This window comes from Puntigrus tetrazona, chromosome 8, assembly GCF_018831695.1.
Source record: "Puntigrus tetrazona isolate hp1 chromosome 8, ASM1883169v1, whole genome shotgun sequence".
NCBI classification, from domain to species: domain Eukaryota; kingdom Metazoa; phylum Chordata; class Actinopteri; order Cypriniformes; family Cyprinidae; genus Puntigrus; species Puntigrus tetrazona.
Genome location: NC_056706.1, coordinates 23098649 through 23122041, shown reverse-complemented (window position 1 = coordinate 23122041; position 23393 = coordinate 23098649). Strand labels below are relative to the sequence as shown.

General features: G+C 38.4%; 1 protein-coding gene across 1 annotated transcript in view; it reads right to left on the bottom strand.

The window, feature by feature from the left end:
- The window catches only part of prdm16 (PR domain containing 16), a 346947-nt gene that overhangs the window by 279521 nt on the left and 44033 nt on the right, over nucleotides 1-23393 (bottom strand). The window contains 1 exon segment of the mRNA XM_043247681.1: nucleotides 7133-7482. Within this exon segment, the coding sequence (XP_043103616.1) occupies nucleotides 7133-7482 (350 nt within the window).

Here is a 23393-nt window from a genome sequence, read left to right as displayed (position 1 = left end):
GTCAGTCTTTCCAAAAACCATTAGCATTGTTCACCTTTACGGCAACCTCTCTGTACGTCCTTCACAAGATCTTTAACAATGTGAGCAGACAAGTTGTAACTGTGCCGATGGAGTATCTCCACAAATGCTTAGCGGCTCAGCAATTCAGCACAAAGGCTGGCAAACAGAGAGGTGAAAGGCAGGGTCAGGACAGATAGCGCCGAGGCGTGGCGCTCGAGTCGAGAGGGATGTTAGCGCAAGGACAAACAAAGTCAACCGCGGGCATGAAAGCTGCCTGTCAGAGGCGGATCAGGAAACAAAGGAATTCGGGCAAAAATATGAGGAACAACCATGGAGAATCAAACATCTGTCACGTAGGCCAAAAGCGCGAAGCGATCACTTCCAGCAGCGGGTATCGCTAAGTCAACAGCACGGCAAATATGAGAAAATGGCGAGGATGAATAATGCTGATATGGAAAAGTACCCTGTGTCATGAACGCAAATACAGAGTTTGCATTGCAACAAAGTCATCCCTAGGTCAAAGCCTTTGAAGATTTCCAAGAGGTGGAGGAGTAGAGGACGGGGGCCGTCGAGACGAACGCAGATCGCAGCCGTGGTCTGGAGACCCGAGGGTCATGCCAAAGTTTACGGTGTAAAATCAATAGAGCTTATTCATTACATACAGAGAGGACAAAACCATCTTTCAGACGAATCAGTAACAGATTTTACTTTTTCTTTTTTGTATATGATGGGCTGATAAAAACTGTACTGGAAATCCATTTTTCTTGCTTTTTCATTTAAGCTTGCTATTTCTTAAGGGATATGGAGGGTTATGGAGGTTTTCATTTTTGGATGAACTATCCGTTTAAATGTTGTTTATGTGCAATTGTTTAACCTTTGTTCCAGGCCCTGACTTTTCATCTATTATTATTATTATTATTATTATTATTATTAATGATAATATATATTTTTAACAATACTGATTTATACAAATAATGAAGCACAAGTTTGTATATTGTGAGCAAATTAACAATTTTAACTTTTATTTATTTATTTAAATATAAAAATTGGGTAAACAGAATTTAGATATATTTTTCTAGTCTGAAAATATTATTTATGTATCATTAGGCATGCACATTTTAAATGTAGCTCTACTTTTGTTAAATTCCTAAAAAAAGCGATATTATTTATGTTATATGATGTATGGAATTTAGTTGATCTAATATACAATAAATTCAAAAATGTATTTCTATTTATCCATTTATTCATTTATTTGCCTAATTTCTTTTGTGTTATTTTATTTTTGTATTTTTTTAGATGAATTCCGAGAGGTAAAAATGACTTTTTCCAGCACCCCCTGAAAAATAAATAAATAATTTTGGTGGATTTATTAAAAAAAGGGAAAAAAAAAACAAAAAAACATTCAAATGCATTTATTGCGGTCTTAACGGTTTGGCATATGTGCATCTTCCCACAGCTTATAACCGGATTGTTCAGTTTCACTCAAGCACGGCAGAATCTAATGAAGGTTCCTGCTGCATGTTGATTTACCAAACCTCTGACAGTGTTAATCAGGACGTAAGGGATGGGTAGAAAAAGCTCACGAGCCCATCAGTGAGGTCAGACTGGGTTTAACATGGACTCCACCACACCCGCTGACACTGGCAGGGCACGGCATGTGTACACATCATTTATCTGGCTTTTGAAGAAATGCCATCGCAAGCTTTCTGCTTCTCTGATTCCCTCATACATTGATTCTTTTGTTTCACGGTTGAATAAAGAGTCTCCTCATAAGTTTGCCGTTGAAATAAAGTTCTATCAGCGTCACCACCCACATAAACTATTCAACACTAAAAATACTCACTGAGACCGAGCATTTTATTTACATGGAAACATCAGAAGAGGAAGGCTTACACAAAAGACTGTTCAAAAAGTTAAAGCTCATTAATAAAGTTATTACTTAAACACCACCCATTATGGCATGAAATGCCACAGATTGCTGGCCAGATGGAGGATTAGTTCTTTCAAACAATTAATAGTGATTATTCGTTTTCAAAATAAAACTTTTTGTTTGCATAATACATGTGTGTGTTCTATGCATAATTATGTATATATAGCACACCTATACAGTTATATTTTGAAAATATTTACATATTAATATAATTTACATTATAAATAAATATATTTAATATATAAACATGCATTCTAAAAATACATGTATGTGTGAGTGTGTGTGTTTATATATACATAATAAATATGCACAGTGCACACACACATATTATGCAAACAAACTTTTATTTTGGATGTGATTAATCATGATTAATTGTTTGACCGCACTAATTTGTATTATACTGAAACCAGCATTTCATTCATATGACACGATGAGACATTTTTGCGTCAGGTTAGCCGTTACACTTTTTACTTTGCAGACATCCCATCATGTTTATGCATTTGTGTGTGTGTGTGTGTGCCCAGTGAAATAAGATTAACGTTCACTAAGTTTAAATAACTAAAATAAAATAAGTGCTGAATTTACTAATACTGAAATAAATAGATTTAAAAAAATAGTTTAATGCAATAAAAAACTACAAAAATAATAAATGACAAAAACGTAATAAAATAAAGATTATTAATTAAATTAAATTAAAATTAAATCAATTTTTAAATAAAAAAAATAATAACTTGGGAATGAATAAATCATGCTTTTTTTTTTTTAACAATCCTTTTTAAAATCTGTTACATATGTTTCTACTTTACATCCAAATGCATTGTAAATTTCTAATCTGCTTCTTCCTTTCCTTTCTTGTACTTATTGATGTCCCCTTTCAGTAACCGTCTCAGGGAAGATGGATAATTCAGAAACACACACACACACGTCCCGTGTTTACCCTGTCCCCTCTAGTCATGTCTGGCAGTAGACGGACACACACACACACACACACACACACATACACACAGACAGGTCCCCGGTGGAAGTAATCTGACAGCATCTCACGTTGGGCTGGCAGCGTCCCGTCTCCCGATCTGTGGTGTGTTCAGCACTTCCGTCAGTACCCAGCTAGTGCCATCACACCATCCAGCCCCTAAACCTTGGGCCCCCAGAGTCCCGCTCAGAAACTGATCTGATTGAAAGGGTCTGTGTCCGGGCTCACTGTTATAATATGTTGTGATAAAGGGAATCATAATGGCTTTTAAATAGACGGGCTCTGTCTCTTGTTCCCGAGCAGTGCTTTGTGGGTAGAGAGGGAGAGTGAAGCCCTGAGGCTAAGCATCGTGGAGATTGAGCTGTCCGTCTCGCTGAAATGAGTCTGAGTTAACACCTCTTCAGTCGAGACAGGACAGCCTGAGGGACGCAGACAGCAGAGCACTTCCTGTTCCTCTCCTCATTAACCCACACCTGCAGCAGCCAGCAGACGCTCTCAGGCTCTGCCTCCATGCTTTAAGGTAAAATCGTGACTGTTGCACGTAGGGAGATATGCTTTGCCATGAGTTCAGAGGACAATAATCTCTCTGAAAAGCCAGGAGAGGAGAGATGTGTTGACTGTGTCATGTTGAAATGAAACACACCAGTTTTTCCGGTTTAGCTGTTTGACCAGTCCTTGGTGAAAAACAAGGGTTAAACGAACTACTAAGTCTGGATTATAGTATGGGAATTGAGTATTGATTTTCCTAAAATCCCCCCAAAAAATATATTTATATATATAAATTTACACAGTATACACGTATATATTATGCAAACAAAAAAACTTTTATTTTTGATGTGATTAATTGCGACAGCATACGCACACACACATACACAATCTCTAAGTACCGTTATTTAATTTATTATTATTATTTTTTCTTTATTTATGTTCAGTTATTTCTCTTTAATGGCAAAGAAAATAACCTATTTATTTCTCCTAAAATTCAATTGCTGAACCCACACATATAAGCCTGATTTTAGAAAATGCATCTGAATTCTTCATACACAAACACTAGCTAGGTTTTAATTGTCAATAAGATTACGAAATAAATAAATGCATTAACCTAATATGCTGTGTTAACCTAATACACAGTTATTTTATTGCTAACTTAGCCACATGCTAAAGGGTTAGTTCACCCCTTCATCCATCTTCAGAACACAAATTAAGATATTTTTTAACTATTTGACCATAGACAGCAACACAAGATCTAGAAACGTAGTAAAAGCACTGATAAAATGGTGGAGTAAATTATGTTATTTTAGTTTTCTTTGTGCAAAAAAAGTATTCTCTTAGCATGACAAAACTGAAGTTGAGCCTCTGACATCACATGGACTGTTTTACCGATGTATTCATTACGTTTCTGGGCCTGGATACGAGTTGCTGTCTATGGAGGGTCGGACAGCACTCTGATTTAATCAAAAACATCTTTATTTGTGTCCCAAAGATGAACACAGATGAGTAATAACTGACAGGATTTCTATTTTGGGGTGAACTAGCCCTTTAACTTATAAGAATGCTAATGCTAAACTCTTACATGATGAGCCGTGTTTGTGTGGTGTGTGTGATTGCTGCCTTTGTAGAGTGTGTCAAATCAGTCACTTATGGGTTCATTTTCATGCGCAGAAAGTCAAAAAGTAGCTCGCTAAATTCTTCAATTTGAAATGAAGTCTGCAATCAACCGTAAAGCTACAAATCCAGACCTGGAAGGCCTTGGGTGTGCGTATTTTGATCCTTTGCGACCTTAAATATGAAAAAGCAATGAGTGAACCACAGACAGAAACCTAGAGAATGACATTGGTAATGGCGTATGCATGTTTAGCAGTCATGAGAAACCTTGTGAGCTCTGATCCAAACACTCGGTGGATATCTGTCTGTGTTTGGCCCGTTGTGGCCGCTCTGTAATCCCGCTCTATTAACACCTCGGACTCTCTCTGCTCTCTCACTTCTGTGTATTTGTCTAAGGGTTGGTCGGGTCGGTGACGTAGGCGGGTCCAGCTCCGCTGGGACAGCGGCGATGGCTATCTGTGTCTGACTGTTATGACTATCCCTAATAAGAGCACACAACCCTAAAACCATGGCCAACGGGGCAGACAGGATGTGGCTTAGATGTGCTCCTTTATTTCTTCCACATTTTGTAGCAGATGTTTTATGAGCTTGAGGTTTTTGAGCGACGGGGATTGATTGTTTTCATTTTTCATAACATTTAGGACGTAACATTAAAGACATGAGCAAAATAACTGCTACGTGACAGCCCTTAAAGGCAAAACGTGCGCTTTCTGCATAGTTAGCAGCGGAAATGTTTCCCAAACACTCCCCCTGCCTGTGATTGGCTGGACGAACGGATAGCCCCGCCCACAAAGTCATGCCATTGGCTGTTGCCGTGTGAGGATTCTCAAACAAACAAAAAAATTGTTTAGTCACTAGTAACAGTATTTTTATTTAATTTTATTTTTGACAACTTATAGTTGCCTGCTTACTAAACTGGGAGTATATAAAGTATTTTAACGTAAAAAAAAATCAACAAAACATAAAAAAGATATAACGCAATTAAATTTAATGCGACCCACTGTCATCTGCTTTCCGGCAGCTGCTAACAAGTATCATTTTTATAGATGGTTTGTCACAGATGGTCCAACAGATGTCTCTCTGGTCTTTAGAAAGTGTGTGTGTGAGTATGTGTGTGTGTACGAGCAAGTACCCATAGATGTGCTCCTTGTCAATCGTTACGCTGTCAACCAGGGCCTTGAGTGTACTCTTTATAAAACATAAAGCCAAAGTACTTGAGCGTGTAAATTAGGGCTGAAATCTGAGCGTAGTGTCAGGCAGACAGAACAGACAGAAAGAGAGAGAGAGAGACGGAGAGAGAGAAGCTTTCTCTTGAGATCAGATTCTGATGAGCATCATTAGTGGCGAATCCAACCCAAAGCAGCAAGACAGCTAAAATGTCTTTTCTAGGGAATAAAACTAGGCATGTCGAAAGCAGAAATATGAAGTTCTTGAGGGGAAAAAAAGCACCCTGAAAGCATGATGTGTAGCTGATGGCTTTGAACAGATTATTGCATATTTCAGTGGCTATTTTTGCAATGCTAGAGCGCTGCATACTGCCAATTAATTTTGAAGAAATATATAAACAAGTATGCAGTATATAATTATATGCTATAGTGTATGTTTAATTTAGCAAGTGCTGTTCGGTTATTATCTCAGATGAATAGTTATATCCTTTCCCTTTTTGCAGGGTTATCAAAAAAGTGATTTTATATTACTTCCCAATTCATTCATGGATTTTGTTTAAATGCATTTAAAAGTCTAATAATACTGGACTTCCGATGCTGGCTGAAAGCATAAAAATTGTCAAAATGTTTCAGAAACAAGTTCTTATGGGTGGCCCTCAGGCCTGGAGAGTACGATGTAATATACAGGGCCTCCATCACAGGGCCCAGGACAACGTTTCTGGTTGCCCCCTGCTCATATGTAATTCTAAATGAGTGTAATGGTATATATCAGTGGAGTGGAGTACAGCGAGAGAGCAGAGAAAGAGAGAGAGAGAGCGGCTCACGTCTGATCAGTCATGTGGGGGGAATCAGCATGTGCCCTAATGAGCTTACCGAAGCAACTTCAATATCCTCCGATGTCATGTTGAAATGAAAATTAATAGTTCAATATGGCTCCACGCAAATGCCACGCGTCTCCCATAACCCGTATCATGTGGCGTGACCAAATGAGTGTATTCTAATAGATGTAGGCAGAGGAGAAAAGCTGATATCTTCAGTAATCAGGGTTTCGAAAATTACCATTAAATGAAATTCAGGGATGAATGGAAAAGGAAAAAAAAAAAAACAGAGACATGGATTGAACATCTTTACCCCATAATGTGCTCATGTCTTTCCCACAACCGCAGGGTTGACTTACCCACAAGTCCCTGTTCATCTTCAGACTCTAAACTAAGGTTCTGTCTCAAATGACTCCTTCGACCCTTGCGGACCTCTTACGAGTGCATACTTTGGTGAAGCAATGTCGCTTGGGCGTAACGTTCTTGGGTCCTAGAGCACTTAGAAGTCAGCCAAACCAGCATAGACAGACTTGAAAGAAGACCATGGCCGCTTCAAGCGAGCCTTTCGGGACGGGGCCTAAACGTAATTCTCTCAAATTCAAGCTCATTTTAAAATGCACGGCATCTCATCTCCACATACCTCCCATCCATAAGTGGTCTCCTTCACCGTGGCGCTCTGCAGTCCGTTGTACGGTCCGAAGCGTTCTCCCATGTGAATTTTGACTTTGGCCCAGATTCCTAGGCCGGCTCCTGGAACTGACGACTCACGGAGCTCCAGGTCTGCAGGTATGGGAATATCGTCGGGAATGTAGACGGGCACCTCGTAGGGTGAGCCCTCTTTAGGAGTGAAGTCCTCATTGCAGGTCTGAGGGGACGTGGGCCCCACCGCGATGGGGGACATGATGCTGTCTTCTGTCTCCTCTTCTGCGCTCTCGCCGGTCACGAGATTGGGCTCTGTGTCGTACATGCTGTCTACTGCCTCGCTGTCATCTGAAAGACAATACAGAGACATTTGCAATACGTTAGCAGAATAAAGACACACAATGTGAAAGCTCTTCGCCTTCACTTATAGTGACCATAGTTCACACGCATTGTGACCATGTTTTTAAGGCTCAAAAATGACCACAAATAATGCCATAAACTTGGAAATCTTGTACTACATCTTTGTATAAAATCATTTCGAAAGTGATTCCTGAAATAACTGTGGTGTGGACACCTTCTCAACCAATCCTTGCTATCATTTGTATCCATATCACAAACGGAGAAGAATATTTACGTGCCAAAGTTTAATCCGTAGGGTTATGGGTTGTTCAAATTACGAACCGTAAGTATGAGAAAAATAAATATCGTTCCATGTGGAGGTTAAACCGGCAACCGTTCTGTCGCAAGTCCAGGTTCTTAACCACTTGGCCACACGACCATGAAGAGACCACCGGCATCCTCGTTCAGTCGCAACAAGCGTGAAGCGTTCAACCCAAACCATTCATTTTTCTTTTGCTGGTTAATATGTATGGTGATACTCTGCCTAAACCAGAAAACAGACGCTCGTGAAGGATTCACGGTTAGTTAGACGTTTAGTAGCTCAAACAGGCCGCAGCAGGGAAGATGCCATCTATTTTATAGTAGCCGCTGTTTCCCGTCCGATCGTTTTACAAATAATGGCGGCAAATGACCCTGTGGCCTGACGCCACTGCCAGCCATCTATGTTTATTGTCACTCTTTGCTTGACAGCATAATTACGGTACTTATCATTCACGATTGCAAAAGGGACAACCTGGCTAAAAATAGGCTCTGCGTTGCTTTTAAATGCACAACAAAGCAAAAATGAAGCACAGTCCCTTCGATATCACGCGGAGCTGGAGCCGTGAGATTCAGACTGACCCATCTCCAAAACTCGACCCCGACACATCTCACCTGAAACGAGGTGCTTAAATTTCACAAGATGCCTTTGAGCGGTCTCCATGACGACAACTCTGCAAGTACGCATGCATGGATGGACTGGCTGTAATTTGTAGCAGCACCGCTGCAGTTTGCTATCCAAACACAGGACCGGCAATCAGGGCTAACTAGGCCGCAATTACACCAGGAGTGCTTCCAATCAGCCAGACTCAGCCCCCTGCCAGCGCTGCCAAGAACACAAGTTTACGACTCCAAACTGTTTTCTCTCACATTCAAACACTGTTTACTTATAAGCAACAGCAAAGCCATGAATAAGAATAAATTGTAGTTACTGCTAAGTTGGCTGTAGGTCAAACGTCAGCGGTTTCATTGAGGTAGGGAGAAAGAACTGGAGGAGGTGAAATACTCTCCATGATCTTTAACACAAAATTAAATCGAATGCATTATTTCGCCACACTCTGGAATACTTAGTTCTGATTGGTTAATTCACCCAAACGGACACTTAAAAAAGTTCATAAAGAGATATTTTGGTGATATTTTTTAGTGTGGGGGCCATTTGTCAGTATTAACTAGATCCTTAATAGCATGCCTTTTATTACTGTAACATATTATAACAACTACCTTGTTTTTAATAAGCAGCAAATTAGGACGCAAAATGGTTCGTTAATAGTGAGAATTAGACTTTTAAATAAAGTGTGATCAATATTTTACAAGAAATTCATAATACAATGTAACAATATTTGTTTCTAATTAAAAATAATTGGTTCTTCTGTTATTCTGTGTTAATTATTATTGTACTACTAATGTTCATGTAGCATCAGTATTAAAATATTAAGATATTTTGCTTCTGCATATGATTGGAACATTCTAGTAATTCCAGGAACATTTCAGAACGTTGTGGGAGAAAAATATCCAACACACTTTTAAAGTTTTGGACAACTCACTTTTAGCAGCTGTTTATGTTAAACAGCTGTTAGTGAAATATTATTGATGACCCGTGTGATTTTTATGAGTATTAACGGATTAGCTTGTCAACATAATTTTCTTTTTCATTAAAGCTGCTAATGATAAACAAAAAGTAATGTGATTTACCTCTTCATTTTATCGTTTAATCCAAGTCCTCTGAATGAAATGTGATGAATATATTAAGTGTAGGCTGTTATTTTTGTAAAATAACTGGCTAACACCCAAATAAAGCACATCGAATATGGCAAATAGAAGCTCAAAAGTACTTGCTCAAAGCATGAGAACATGACGGTGAGTAATTGATGACAGACTGACGATTTAAGTCCAAAGATGCACTGGCTTCCTTTGGTCACTTACAGTGTGCAAAAGTTGCTTCGGGACTAGAGATTGTGTTTGTGACTTTTTTTAAAACCAACAATCCTGTGCAGAGTGCATCATAAAAAGCGCCGCACTAAAAAATGAAAAGCTTTTAAAACAGTTCCTGCGTCATCTCACGATTTTGAGGGCAAAGAAATGTTTTACCAATTTCTTTAATGATCAGACTTTCATAGGAGTCTCAAAGCAGCCAGGCAATTAACTCAAGAACATGTGGCCCAGTAGTAGCTTCCCCTTTTCACAGATCAGTTAAAGTTTTATAACCACTGCCTATCTGGTGCTGTTTGCAAGAATCAAAAGTGTTTTCAAACCATTAAAACTTTTTTCCCCCTTCTCATTTTTGGCATATGACCCGAGTAAATTTTCAACAGCCATAGAAAGGGTAGGAAAATCTATTAAATACTCCAGTTAAAAAGCCTGCAGTGTACGAACAGATAGTTACACCGAAAAAGTGAATTAAACGACTTTTGATGAACAAAACATCAGAGCCATCAGAATGTAAAGCTACTTAATTTTTTTTTCACAAGGTACAGACATAAATCTAAGTTATAAAGTGTGGCTTAGATGAATTCAGAGGGCTTTTAGTATTGCTTGCTTTGTTACGAAACAGGGATTTTAAATTGTTATCATTTTTTTGCGTTACAAAATATTTCCAAATGTTACAGAATCTTTTGAAATGTTCGCTTAAAAATATCTAATTGCAGAAGAACCAAAAAGCTGAATTTTATAGTACAGTAAAAATATACTGTCGCATTCGTATATGCCTAAATGAACTGAAAATCTAAAAAAAAATGCACTAAATGAGCCAGGTGTGAAAATGTCCTCAATCCTCCAGGACAGAGAGTGTTGCGAAAAAACAAAACGGTGTGACAAAGGTTTTTAGGTTTACAAATCAGTCAGACGGTCTCAAGAATTAGCTGCGATGTGAACCAGACTTCATGCCGCTAGTCAGAAATCTAGCAGAAGTGTGCACAGTATAAAGAATCTCTTTGGATAGGGATCTCTGCTGGACACTGACCCTCCCGGAAGTGGAGTGCCTTCTTCTGGACGTCTGTTTGCTCTGTCTCTCATACTGAACTGTTTATCCTGATTACATCAGGCCGTCATCATTAATTCGCACCTTGGGGGTCCTTCTTCTCCTCCGAGCTGCGGCCACAATGAAAGGCTTGTTCAGCTTTGTTATTCCACTGGAAACTACTGTGCAGCCGGCTCGTAGACATGAAGGCATCAGATTTATTTGATAAACTGTAAAAGCGTCACTTGGGCAGGAGAGCGCTGCCCTTTATTATTGCAAGCTGCAACAGAGTGGATGAGAGACACTACCCTGCTCTGTGCTCCTCTTCCTCTCCAGAGCTGGTCTCAACATTTTACCTACATACTTTTTCATTGGCGTTTTAACACACCGGAGTGAATCTGTGCTCGAGTAGTCTTCTACCAATAAACTCCTAAACACGGCTTCAATCTTCAGCCCAGAATCCAAATTCATTGACATCTGAGGTACATTCACAGCTCACAAGAGACCTTATTAGTGGTGTTTGTATTAATAAAAGGGAAAAGAATTGCGTTAAATATTTGGCTTCGTGACACATTTCGCACGGATGTCCTAAAGAGCTAGCAAGTGCAGATGCACGATTAATTTAAGTAAAACTATGATAGTGACATGGCTTAGCGTGACCATCAAACATGCAAACGTATCTATTTTTGACTTAAAACATGTATTAGGTAACATATGTGCCGACCATCTTCCCAAACTTATCATGCAAAACTCTTTCTGTGACCGGCTGTCGATGAAAGAAAAGTTTTAAGGGCTCCGTTATACGATTTTATTAAGTATAAACGATTATAAACATGAAAGTTAAATGATTAAATTGTTATTTATTTTAAATTACTCTTACTCAATATGGCAAAGATCTGGCAACCACGTGTCATAGTAGTAGCAGTAAGCTATGCTTCTTTTTTTTTACCTTAAAATGTACAAACCTATGTTTATGAGCTTTCGTGTGTTTCTTTTTACAGATGTCAAGAGGTGATACTTAGATTTTATTGCATAGGTTATTTATAGATTTTAAACTTCATGGAGATACATAAAACAAACAACGTTGTGATATACCAAAAAAAGGAAAAAGCTTTACGCTTTCACTGAATTAAAAATCTTCAGGATCACAAACGGGCCTCGTGTTCCGCTTGAATCCAACCTTGATGATTTGCTCTCTTTTTTTCAGTTTCTACACCTAAGAAGACTAAAATTAAACATGTATAAATATGGGAGGACGCGAGCGCATATTTCTCACTGATCCATGAACACTCTGGAAGAGGGGAACAAGTCTAGAGCATTACAGAATTTGCTTTCCAGAAACATGCTCTGTTTCCCCTCATAAAAGCGGCAGGGAACATTTCCAAGTAACACTTAAAGCAGTACTTTTGTTTCTTCAAAAGGTCAGTGTCATGGGGAAGATTACGACAAGAGGAGATTCCTCATACTTACTCTGGTAGGTAAAGCCAATAAAACACCTTTATATGTCTCATTCAGTACTCTCTCACACACACACACACACACACAAGTGTCAGTGTGTATATACTCTGCAGGCCAGTGCAAACTCAATATGTGTGCGTGGGGTCTGTCCAGTGGCTGAAGAGAGAGTGACCTCGAGCACCTCGGCTGTTTGAGCAGTCAATACACAGTGATCTGTGCGCTGGCGCACTTCAGCAGCTTCATCTCAAAGAAAATTAATGCGTGAGTCTCGAACTCAATGAATCAAGCTGAGAGCGTATATCATGAACCGCTACTGTCGCTCAGAGCCGAAGAAATGTTTTTTTTTTTTGCTCAATAAGCAAAAACAAAAATTACACTTATTTTATTTCAATTTGATATGTTTTTAAAGATTTGATCATGTTAATACATTTATATATAATATAATATAACGATAAAATAAAGAGAGAGGGTTTTTTATATATTTGTACATTGTTACATCAACCACAATAATATACATATGCCACAAAGAAAGAAGTGAAAAAAATTTAACGGGTTTAATAATACTTTTTTAAACTAGTGTTTAAACTGTGTGTGTGTGGGGGTTGGGGGGTGGTACTGGAAACTCCTTTGCTGTAAAACTAGAGAGTTATGAACCAAAACCATGGGGTTGTACAATAATATTCAGTGTGCTTCCATGCACAAAGATTTCTTACACCTTTAGCATTTAATTGATGCACATAATTAGAAGGCTTAAATCCCCACACCTGGTTTTACAAAGCCTAATCAGTTACCAAAATCATATTAGGGCCTGCGGGAATCTGGCTGAACGCGTGTGTGTGTGTGTGTGTGTATCGTTCCTGTCAGCCTCTCCTGATTGCCATTCTAGTCTGCTGTGCTCCCCGGGGAGCCGCACGAGGCCTTGAGCAGACATTTATTAACACGACAGATTAATAGCACCAGGGAAAAGACATTTTCACAAACATGATAAATATTAATAATAATCAATACTAACTTACATTTGCCAAATTGAGTTGCAAACATCACCCATGGGGGGCAAGAAAGAGGCAAACAGAGAGGATGCGGGAAAAGGCTAAGGTTTGCTAATAAGAGCCAGAAGGTCTCAGACGTCTGGATAATGACAGAACAGCATATGCTCCATCTACTCCACGAACACTGCCGCTGATCTAGATTACGGACATTACACACGACCAAAGCCACCATAAGCATTAATTTTAAACCCCGATAGCAATAAATAATAAAATGTTTCGTTTTAAACACAATGTTATATGCCAATCTGCAATCAAAGCAGTTTTATTTCAGTGGGGAGATGCCACTAAACACGCTCCTGTAAGCTAAGCAAGAATATTCGCAAAGAGTTGGATAAGCAATATCTACTTAAAAATCAGCTATTATGAAAATTAAATTACCGAACGATTTCTGTCTGGGAAATTTAGATTATGAATCAACAGCTATATCATCATCATAATAAAGCAGTACGTTGTACATCAGCCTATACTGGATGTTGGGAAAAAATAAATAGGAAACAATTAGTAAGAAATAGTCAAGCATTTGGGCTCAGTAAGATTTTTCAGATATTTGGGTATATGAATGGATGAATGCTACTTATGAATTTTATGTATTTATTTAGAAGAATTTAGGAAAGTAAGATAATAATAATAATGCTTTAATCAAAAAGTGACAGTAAAGACTTATAAAATATAAATATAAAAAGACTTATATAAATATATACACATATATACAATATATATATATATATATATATATATATATATATATATATATATATATATATATATATATATATATATATACACTATTTTAAAAATCTAATTAATCAAGAATAAAATATATTTGAAAATACATTTGAATTAAAAAAAATAACTGTTTCAATACTGTAATAATTCTTCACAATAGTAATGTTTTACTGCATTTTACCCCAAACATTGTGTATATTGTTTAAGTGTTTGGGTTAGTTCAGCTAACACATACTAAAATAATCTCTTTCAGAAAAAACCTTATTGTTTATGTAGACTTCATGTTGTTATGCGTGTTGTTATTATGGTCAAACTTTAGTTTAGAGACCAATATGAGCTAGTTGCTTATGAACAAACTTATTATTAACATACCGGCTGCTTAATATCGTTTATGTACCGCATAACCATGCTCTACATCCCTAGTCCTATAAAACCAATGCCTAAACTTAACAACTACCTTACTAACTATTAATAAGCAGCAAATGAAGAAGTTATCGAGGTCGTAGTTAATGGCTTTAAGAATTGGACCTTAATTATCATTTATTATCAATAGTTTTCACCAAGCTTACAAAATCCGTTCAGAGCAATCTTGTGTTTCGATGTCCCAGGACACAACAACAACAACAACGTGATTTCTGCATTCATTTCTGTGTAACGTCTGAGTTTGGGTGCACACACAGCCTCATTTAGTCACTCAGTGGGAATTACAGAAGAGAGAAAGAGAGAAATGCATTAATTTTTATTAAGAGGAAAAGCCATCGGCTGGGCTAGAGACGGTATCTGAGTTGGGGGAAATGATTTTCACCTCTGGCTCGGAGAGCACTCCCCACCTATACATCACCCGATTACTCCTGGACCGGCCCCGCTCTTAGTCATTAGCCAGTGAATTAACGACAATCCAGCATGCTATTAATCACACTGACAAAAGTGTTAGCATGCCACTGACCTGCCGGCGCACGGGGACGCCAGCAAAGGAGGGGGATTTCAGAGAAACACAGGGAGAGAGAGAGAGAGAGAGAGAGGTTGAGGGGGTTGTAAAGATACAGCAGGAGAAACTGGCAAACAACAGCAAGAAAAAAACAGGGCGAATACGAGGAGTACGGAAGAAAACACTGCTGCTCCGAGCCACCGTTACTCTAGTTTTATCAGAGTAAACATAGACGGAATTTTACACCAGTTCACTACTTGAGTGGATTTCGTCATATTCGATCATATCCAAAAAAACGCACGCATTGCTTTATTTTAAGAATTCTTGAAATGTTTCAAACAAAGCGTGCTTTCCTGGTGATGCTGTTTTACTGTTGACAGCAAAAGCCATTTCGTGAAATTATTTTTCCGGAAGTGGTGTTGTTGTTGTTGGTGGGAAATCGACAGCATGAAGACTGGAGGGCTAGTGGCCAAACGCACCGATAACTTTGAGACTTACAACAGTTTGCACTGTAATATTTCAAACGCCTTTTATGAAAATAAAATGTATAGGTTAAAAAAAGAGGTATAGGTATGAGTATAGGTATTGTTAATTTTCTCTCCGCATAAATATATAAACTAAATTAAATTAAAAAGAGCACGATAATGTAAAATAAAAATAAAAACTGTGCTTGTTAATTAGTTTTAGTATATCAACCTAGTTTTAATATACTAAATAGTATACTATTTTAGTTAGATAATATACTATTTTAGTACGATTGTAACAAATTACTGCAATTTATTTGCTCATTTTAGGTAAGCTTTGAATAAAATTTGTACTAAAATAGAGCAAATTGCTAATGTGTCAATAATACACTAAAATAAATGAAAAAATAAATGGAATTTTAAATCATGGCCACATTATCTTTTTTTATTTATTTTTTTATTTTATTTTACGCAAGTCATGTACAGGGCTCAGTACCTGTTAGACAACATGAAATCTGAGTAATATAAACATTTCAAAGGATGGTTACGAAAATATAAATATCAAAATTAACTTGTCTCGTGTTTACTAAGAATCCTTAGCTCTCAGTTTCCACGCAACTTAAATTATTTTCTTAAAATGACCAGAAATCAAAACATACTGCAAAACAAAAATGAGCCATCTCACAAAAGAGGAGCTCAAAAATGCAGAATTTCTTGAATGTCAAAAAGTGGCTGCAGACGCTGGAGTGCACTGGACTGTTACTGTACATGAGGCATCAAGCTGGATCAGGACACTGACATACTGTTACGGAGCACCTGCTCTTCTCATGTGTGTGGACTCGGGCGAGCGGGTCAAGTGAATTAGCCGGGGTCGTTCAATAAGCCAGCCGCAGCACTGGGCCGTCTAATCACGCCGTTCTGCCTCATTGACCCGCCAGGAGAGAGCTACGGGAGCCAGACTGAGCGCTCAATACAGGAGCTCCGGCACCGTCCTGCACTGCTTCTGTGTGCTGCACATTTTCTGTGAGCACGTAAGCTACTTTTGCCAACATGTGGAGTGTACAGCAGATCACAATGCTGTTTCCCACGATGCGTAAGTTAACTGTAAGGTAACCTCCTTTACTATGTTCGTTATACACTGCATGTGACACGGTATATACTGCATATTGCCTACTGTTTAAAAAGTTGCACTATAGGAAGGAACACTATTTTTATATTTTGTCATTGCAACTGTACTGTATTTATTTTGATATATTGTAAAGACTACTATGTACTTACATTTAAATTAATAATTTGGTACAATGCACTTATTGTGTGCATACATGATTTCACATTGTACGTATATGTATAAAAATACCTATATGTAATTACATCTGTAATTAATTTATGTAGTTGCATTTAAGAATTACACACCCATCCCTTACACCTTAATCCACTCTTACTCTACTTATTTTTTGATGTAAGTACATAGTAGTTAGACCACTTAATATATGTGTGACCTAAAAGCTTAAACTAAAAACTATACTAAATTACAAATGACTAATATACTGAAATACACAACATACAAGTTTCAATGGATGGCATTACAGTATATTACGGTATACCCATTAGCCGTATTTCAACAGACATTATAAATAATCGTGAACTTTTATAAAGATGCACTTAAGTCCTTAAAATAGTAAATAGTTCACAAACGCAGTCTTGAGGTCGACTAAACAAATGCAGCGATGCACAATGCTGTTTCAAATCCCTCTCAACACAGGCTGCAGTTATTTTTAAGTGGCCACTAGACACTGCACATTAAACTTTGCAGTGAACGGTATGCCAGCGCTCTGCCACCGTCTTACCTATCCTGACATTCATAAATCACAACCTCAGCTGAGAATGACATTTATAGAGAAATGACCACTACATGGAAAGGCGACTATGAGAAATGTCACACGGAGGGTGACACCCCCTCCACGAGAGATAAGAACCAGGCTTTCTTCATTACACCGCCTATATGGCTGATAAATGATACAGGAAGTCTTACCGAGACTCGGTCGAGCCTGAAACCTTGAATGCAAAAATCCTGCACAGTTCATTATTATTACGTTATAGCATTATTATTATTTTTAATAATGTTTTTTTCCTTCAAAGCGTCTTCTATACGACCCCTCTAATCTGTGATTCGGATTTTGTTGACACAAAAGTAAGAGCACCGACTGAATAAAACGTCGGGTTCAATTAGACCGTTTTTAAAAAGTGCATTTATTTGGTTCCGTTGCGAGCAGGGGTCAATCTGCTTATGTTCAAGCCCACTTAAACATAAGCCAGGAAAACTTCTCCTCATGTCAGAACTCACTAACGTAAATATGATCCTCCATGACTGATGGAGGCCTGCGTTGGTCAGTCTGGTCACTTAGGCCTTCTCGAGAGTGATGAAACGCACAACAGATCACATCAAAGACAGAGCCAGAGGGATCTGAACCAAATTTGCTCGAGCGGTTTTATCCTTGTAATGAAAGCTTCACTGGAGAAATGAAGCGGTTGAAGGAAAGGCTGTCTCTTAAAGCGATTGCAGTGGAGAGTTTTGAACAGCAGGAATTTAAATGAACTTCCATACAGCTTTGTGTTAATGTTTCGTCATATCCATTTGTCTGAGGAGGCAACAGAGGCAGCGATGGAAAGAAAATAATTGGTATTACTTATTATTATTGGCATTATACATACTAGTTAAGTAGTTAAACTAGAACATAAGAAAAAAAACGGATGGGAATTTCTGATAAACACACACACATTAATCAATAAATCTGTCAATTCATTCTCATTTTTAGTATTTTTCATGCGGGGCAGAAAAACAGGTCTGAAGAGGAAGCCATCATGTTGTGTTGTGGGAAGGAAGCAGGAAAACAGATGTGGCAGGAGTGTAAATGGTAACAAGTGCAGTGAAGAACAATGCAGCCGGTTCTCCTGCAGAACAGAGCTCTGAGAACCTGCTCAGACCACAATCACTCACAGCACAATGCCATATAAACGCCTGACAAACAATGGGCTCAGCTCTAAGAATTCTGGGAAAGGGGGCCTGACCTGCTTCTCCGATGGCTGGCCAGACCAGCGGGGGACGTACACCGCTAACCGCTGGAGCCACTCCGTGACGGCCGTGTTGGTCAACATCTTGACCTTAATTATTCCATTACCAAAAAAAAAACATACGCACGTCTTATGCGCTAATAAAGGCACCAAACAGGCAAAAATAAAGACATTCGCTCACCCTGTCACATTAGCCGCACCCCCAAACTCATTCCATTGGCTGAGCCAATGTAGTTATGTCCAACCCACTTTTTGGTACCTCCAAAAAAACAAAAATGTTGCGATTCTGTTTGTTGCTGCTAGTGGCCTAGAAATCGCACACTGCACTTCAACATCATTTGCTATGTGTCAGATTTGCTTATTACACGGTGCTCTAAACTTCTTGACAGTGATTGGTCAATGGTGGCTTTCTGTGGTCAAAAATCTTTGCATAATGAGACTAAAATGCATTCAACTGTATACGCGTAGTAGTCATTTTTAATAGCGATTAAGGGCTTGTTTAACAAGAACGCCAGCTTTCAGGAATGGTTTATGCTTATACAACTGCAGACACCTGTAAATATATCACGTGTATAAGCTACACTTAAACACCATGGGAAATACATTCTGAGTCACGGTAGAGTTTCTATCGAACTTTAAGTCTAATAACGCATCGTTGCATCTTTATAAAGCTCTAAAATATTTATACAAATCAGAACATTATGCCATATACATGAGATATGAATAATTGTAAAATAGTTGCACTGGTGTTTTATGCATATTAGCGTACTGTATTCTGTATTTTCTGTATTTTGCTAAATTCGCGAAAATAATTCTGCATTTGTAGTAATTACAAAAAATGCTTATGGATGTTCCTGTTCGGTTTTATTTAGTTTGAATTGTTTTGTTTTGATACGTTTAAAAAATGTCAATAGAGCAATATTGTCGTAAATAAATACATTTATAGCATGAATAAATACACAGTTTACTTTTACCACTATTGCTTATGATATTTTCCGTAGTTTCATTTTCTTATTTATTTATATATTATTAATTATATGTTTTCATGCAAACAGTTGACATTTTGCATGTTCCGGAATCACGCTTTTTATTCATATTTAGTTTAAAGTCGTCTCAGTGATGCCTCACGGTAAGCTAACTAGGCCGCCCTCTTTATAATACACTCCACTATGTCCTGAATGCTTAATGATGCAACGTGTTCCTCCGCTTAATTAACATTCAGCGGAGCATGCGACTTCATTAGCAGCAGCGGGCTGGTTTTCGCTCACATAAATAAGGCCTCGTACCTGAGACCGCGCTACACATGTGTGGCGGTACAGAGGCGGGTGCGCGGTGAGCGCTCGGAGAATGAAAGGCAATTTTCCTGTTTAAAGCGCCAGCGAATTGCAGCGAATTCCAGATAATTGGCTGGTAATTAGGGGGGTCGTCAGGTCGATTTGGGAACAAATGGCACCCTTTAACGGAGGTGGTCTCCTAGGTAATCTGAGCTGACCCCCCTGCTTTGTCTCTGTTATCTCTGCCTCTGCTCACCGCGTGACATCCTAAATAAGGTGTCCCTCTCCGGGGACGAAGCGGCGCAGAGCAACTATTTGTCATGCGTCAGACAGCGGCGCTCAGAGCTCTTTGCCGCTCCCCGTGGTACCTCCGCAAATTTTGTTTCGCCGCTCCGACTAGACATCCCATAGCTGGGGGAAGCACGGGAGGTCAGAGTGGACGCGGGCTGAATAAATATCCCACCGCTCTCCCGAGATCCAGCAGGTAGCTCGCTCCGAGCCATGCGGAAGACGAGCAAAGAAAGTAACACAAGAGCCAGATGCGAGAACGCTCCACAACCTTTACTGCCACATAGTGTGTCCGGCGCACACCACCCAGCCATTAACCGCAGCCAGAGGCGTCAACAGCGCTGCTCCTGCCTCTCGAGTGCCTCATCGCTGAGCATGCTCCAGTTTGAAGTTAAAAAAACGTGATCGCATCTGAATCGTGTGGCAGTTTTTAGCCCGTCTGCTAAGTATGGCGGTGAGGTTTAAAATAGAACAGCAGAAGCAACCCACAATTGCGTAAAACAGCTAATAATGGTTAACTGCAGTGTGCCGTTGTATTGAATATCAGCACAGTCTATTTTTTATTCATCCATGTCACTCCAAGTTATTTTTATCATGGATCACAACAGTCATAAGTGTCAATTTTTAAAAATTTACATGTATACATCATCTGAAAGCTGAACACTTTATATTGATGTGTGGTTGAGATACAACCAATCGAATCTGAAGAAAATCACCTTTAAAGTTCTCCAGTTATTAGCAATGCACATTACTAATCCAAAATTAAGTTTTAATATATTTATGGCAAACAATGTACGGAACTATTTTTACTTAATTTCCTTTTATTTTGTTGGCCTTCCTAATTATTTTGCAACCGGCAAGTGATGATTGAACTGATTCCTATTTGATGTATTCCTTCCTAACTAATCAACGTGTTTAGTCTTCGATACAAAGATTAGAGCTTTCAGACAGTGACTATTGTCACAGATGAGAGAGTAGAGACATGGAGGAAAATACCGTAGATTAAAAAACCTAAAGTATCTTGAAACAATGACCTTTGAGACATCAGCAAATATTGCATCAAACAACTGTATGCCACTGGTGTTGCTTATTGTAGTGTCATAAATAAAAATGTATATAAAATATGTAATGGTCTAGTATTATTATTATAATGTTGTTGTTATTTTTATCATTATTATTATTAGTAGTAGTAGTAGTAGTAGTAGCATTAGTAGTAGTGAAAAATTAAACAATTTGACATAACACAAAACATTTTATATGTATTGATCAATAATAATTAAATTATTTATTAGTTGCAATATTACTGATTGATATACTGATTGCTCTGCAAGCAGTAAAAACCCATATAGTACAGTGTAATGTATCAATAATATATAATGTTCAGGTGTTACAGGTTACGTAGTATCCTCTGAAAAAAGTTTTCAACACAAAATATTGACCATTATAATACATCATGCACAGATATTAGCTGATTCATTTTTAATGTAAGAGTTGTCTCATTCAAATGGTGGTTGTAATGACTCTTAATGTTGAAATGATTGGCTTTAATGTTAGTTAGGCTAATTTATAGTGAAACTGACAAAGGGTGAATTTAATTTCGTTCTGATCTATCCATAATAAAGACCACAAGCTTGTCTGTTGCATCTAAAAACACAACGGATAGGCTAACTAGCCTCTGTTTGGCTTGTATTTCCTCAAACAGGAAAAAACAAAACTGCAAAGGATGCAATGCACAACACAAAGGGGAAGAGAAAAAAAATGGTCCTAGTACAGAGCGGTGTGGGGCACCGGGCATAAATAGAAAGGAAAGGGAGATTTCAATGACACGGCTTCTCTTGTGCGTGTGATCCCACAAGAGAGTTTAAACGGTGGCTTTCTGCTTGTATAAGATGAGCGGAGAGACGAGGAGCACGTAGCGAATGGAAAGAGAAGGCAAATGAGCGTACGTCCCTGCTGAGAGAGACAGGAATGAGAGAGAGAGACAGATCAAAGGCTATGTCCAAATTTGCTACTTCCCTTCAGATAATGTGTGACACAATTAGACGGGCTTGACAATTTCCATTACGCCTGATCAAATATTTATCATGCTTTGGAGATGATGTCGTACCCCCGGCTCTCACCCGTCTCATTTGCATAACAAATGGGAGAGACACTTAACAAATAAGCGAAATAGGGAGTAACGAGAGGGCGGAAGAGCGAGGGAGAGAGACTGAGAGAAAGAGAGGGGACACGGAGGTGTCAGAGTTACAGTCAGCCTCCCTCCATTTGATTTGCAAATGGCCAGCCTCTGTCATCAATTCAGGGCGCCGGGCAGAGCTATCAGCATGACGAGAGGGCCGAAGGAGAGGACAGCTCCCCGATGCTACCTTACAGCACTATTAATCATCCAGCAGTGGGAGAAACGCAGCCAAATTGGGCTCATCAGTCTCTATATTAAACAGGAATCAAGGTACAAGGACAGGAGGGGAGGGCTGTGGAAATGGACTGAAGGAACAGCCTCCGTGTTATCGCTCTCTTCTGCCCTTGTTTTTTCTAGAATTGCACAGCCAAAGTTTGGTTATAGAAGCAGTGTGATCAGGGATCATTATATAGGTACTGGTAGTGAGAATCGCCATCAGTGTTTCGTGGATAGGGGATTACCAATATTGCAATTCTATTTGTTAAGAAGGCGCAAACATCTCTTCTTGGTCCAATATGAGTACTTATCATTCATATTATTGAATCATTATATCATTTAAGTACTTTTATATAACATAAATATAGTATATTATCTTATTTTTATCATATTTCCTGTCAGTATTCAAAGTTAACGGTTTAGCCATTTTAGTAAACCTTTTTTAAATTAAACAAAAATGTATATTCCTTTTTATGAGAACAATTAATCATTTTTTTATTTCAATGAATGTTTATTTTATGCCAAGTAATAAAACTGCTATGATATCTATTTATCTGTCTGTTTGTGTATCTGTTTGTTCGTTTGCTTGCTTGCTACATGTTGGAAATTGATTTGGTGCATTCATTGGTTTTTGGATATTTAACTGTTGGAGAAAATAAATAAAATGAAAAACAGCCCTTGAGGCACCCACTTTTAACATTGCAATTTCGTCTTTATAATCTCAATTTATGTCGAACGAACATAGTGCCATCAGAATGAAAAGTCCTTGTTTCATTGTTCACAATAAAGTTATTCAAAATGTTTAGTCATGTTGCCAATATAGCAGTTACAGTTTGGATGACAGTTACTGTACTGAATTGCTGAAGGCTGCACTTCTCATGTATGCCATTTATCCATTTTAAAAGTACAAATTGACACTGTATTGATTGAAAGAGACAAAATATTTCAAAATGTTTCAACTGAGGATATGGTCAATGAGATTAGCAACTGAA